The sequence below is a fragment of the Aplysia californica genome, unplaced genomic scaffold (assembly GCF_000002075.1).
Source record: "Aplysia californica isolate F4 #8 unplaced genomic scaffold, AplCal3.0 scaffold00245, whole genome shotgun sequence".
NCBI lineage: Eukaryota > Metazoa > Mollusca > Gastropoda > Aplysiida > Aplysiidae > Aplysia > Aplysia californica.
This window is the reverse complement of record NW_004797515.1, coordinates 893505-896525: the sequence shown is the minus strand read 5'-3', so window position 1 is coordinate 896525 and position 3021 is coordinate 893505. Positions and strand designations below refer to the sequence as shown.

Below are 3021 nucleotides of genomic sequence, written 5' to 3'. Positions count from 1 at the left end.
GGGGGTTAAAAGAGTAAATAAATGCGTTGCAGACTGAAACGTTGTACTCTGATTTAAACCGACTAATTCGAAAAAAACTGCTTGTCATTCTGAATCTGTCATCTCGACCTGTCTTATGCAGATCCAAGAGCTGCAGACCAGCCTAGAGCAGAGCAAGTCCCTGGGAGATGAGCAGAAGGCCAAGTGGGAGCACCAGTTGGAGCGGGAGCAGTCACGACTCAGCAAAGAGATGCTGGAGGCTGCCAACGACTACGCTGTCAAGATTGCTGCGATGGAGAAGATGCACGCAGGGGAACTTGAGAGGCTGGAAGCTCAGAAAGATCAAGAGAAACTGGTGAGTCGTGAGGGTATAATTGTGGTTCAGACAAAGGCTCTCTAAAGATTGCTCTTCTCGAGTTTGAGTTTGAGTTTTAGTAAGAGTTTTACGGCGCTGGCAACTGCATACGGTTATATGAGCGAGCGAAACAAGTTGGTTTTATGTGCAACAGTTCATCGCACAGCCAGATTTTGGTCAATATTTCTATTATTTGACCTCTGTATTTTGATATTTGATCGGGAAAAGGTGTAAAACGTTATGCGACGTGGGCCATATGCGTATACAAAATGTGTATGAGAAGCGGGAAGTACTGCATTTTCCGCGTGACTGAGATTTGTAGTATTTTATATATACGAGTAGATATATAAAGAAACGTTTTTTAATCAAGTCTCACTTATTGTTGTGGAAAAATACGATTAGGTTAAGACAAATGGATACCAACTGCTGTGCAAAGTATGGGTGACATTGGCTCACGCGTTAAAGAGATATTTGAGGATAAGCTGCGCCACAAATTTTAGACGGCACGATACTTACCTACCCACGCACATCTGGGGCCCTCCATTCTCTATGGTGCCACATATGCGGGCCATGACATCAGGCCAGAAAGACGTCTTTAATTATTTATTTATGTTAAGAAATGGTCCTAAAGTACTTTTACCCTCTGTTTTCCTCCACCCCCGCCGCTTTTTTTCCTTGGTCTTTGTACTCCCTGCCCACCTTTTCCTCCAGAATGTTCCCAGCTTCTAGCTGTAAAGTGTTGATGGGATACGTGTGAATCTCTCGCCTTGGTCTAGCTTCCTCAGTTTTTGTTACGTTTTGTTTTGTGCGTGGGTTGAAACATGTGGTGTAGTATTTCATTTTTTTTTTTAATTCGTAATTTAAGTTCGTGTATTTCTTTCCTGCTCGTTCCTTGATCTCTGCGACCGTTGTTGGGTGGATTCGTCTCTATTCACTCTCAACAAACAAAGAAACAAAGGGATTTGTGTTCGTTCTTTCTGAACATTTTTGTTTTCGACTTTTCTCTGCCTTCTCCCGTCACCCTTCGCAAACAAACCCTTGCCTTTACACACACACTCACTAACACACACACACACACACACACACACACACACACACACACACACACACACACTCAAACACATACACTTACACACAGAGAGAGAAAGAGAGAGAGAGAGAGAGAGAGACAGACAGACAGACAGACACACACGCACGCACACACACACACCCCCTCACGCACACACACATACACACACACACACACACACACACACACTCAGACATACACTTAGACAAACGCGCGGGCGCGCACACACTCACGTACACACACACACACACACACACACACACACACATACACACACGTTATAGTATTTATATATACTCATCCCCATTAAAAACGCCTGACTTAAAGGAATGCGATTGGAAAGAAATAGATAGGTGGGTCCAACGCTGGCGTTTACACTGAGGTGTAAAGACACATTACCAACATATATAGAACAAAAGACGTGGTTTATTCCGTGTGTTCATGAGTTTACGTCAAACAAAGTTCAACATTCCCCCATCCCTGAAAAGTTCATTAATGAAAATTGTCGCCTCGTGCTGAGATCGTGACGAGTATTCGACACTGCATTAATCGAGTAAGACTTGAAATGGTATTCAGCAGTAATCCATTCCATTCTGCGATTAATGCATTATAAACTTGTTGCACATTGGCCGACCGATAGTTTGTGTACTCCCTGCACTCTGGTTTGTCCCACGGGGTCTCTGGCTGTTAAGTGGAAAGAAGAAAACGATCTCTTAGGCGGCGAATGCCAATATAGATGCTGATCTCGTTGTCCGACTGGTTGCCCCGTCCTTGGTTGATCGGCGACACTGTTAGTTTTCTGGAAACGTTCATTCAGCCTTCCGAGAGTCTGCTGATCAACATTAAAGCGTGCCTCCATTTGCTTTGGACTTAACCGGCGATGAGAATCCCAAATGGCGCAGTTGCGCTCATGAGTGTTGAAACCTTCGTTAAGAAGTAAAAGTGTGTCTTTTCTCTCAACAGTTGAGTGTTGATGTTTGGGGCTAATCTGGTTGATATATTGCAAAAAGAAACCACAAAAAACTAAAGAAAATTATGTTTTGCACGTTTTGTGCATTACAAAATGAGAGATGACACAACCGACAAAAGAATGTTTATTTAAACTGCCTGACGGTCTGCAATGTCTCACATTGTGAATGTTTGACCAAACACGACATCTGATCAACATAATGTGCATTTGAAAAGTGGGGCGTTTTTAACATGTGTCAAAAAAGAGGGCCCACTTATAGGGCAATAACCCCATCATCTCATGTCAATCTCAGAAAAACGTCTAGCAAATAAAATTCAACCATGGGGGACGTCAAGTGTGTAAATAATATGAAGATCGACAAACTTGAACTTTTAAAAAATATCGGTTGATTTTTTTAAAAACATTCACAATTTAAATGTCCGCCTATTTGTATATTATTGCTTCAAAGTTTTGTTGAAATTGGTACAAAGGTAGCAGAGCCATTGCCCTTTGAATGGTTAAACGTGTCCTCTTTTTTGGACACCCTGTATTATATTTGTTTCAAGTTATGTGCGTGTGATGTGTGTGTGTGCTTGTGTGTGTGTGTTTTGTGTGTGTGCGTGTGTGTTTTATGTGTGTTTGTGTGTATATATATATGTATACATATAT

General features: G+C 42.1%; 1 protein-coding gene across 1 annotated transcript in view; it reads left to right on the top strand.

Moving 5' to 3' along the window:
- Positions 1–121: 121 nt before the first annotated feature.
- Positions 122–3021, top strand: part of LOC101856434 (protein FAM184A) — a gene marked incomplete at its 5' end in the record, with an annotated part of 30862 nt that continues 27962 nt past the window's right edge. The window contains 1 exon segment of the mRNA XM_005100382.3: positions 122–334. Coding sequence (XP_005100439.2) covers positions 122–334 — 213 coding nt within the window.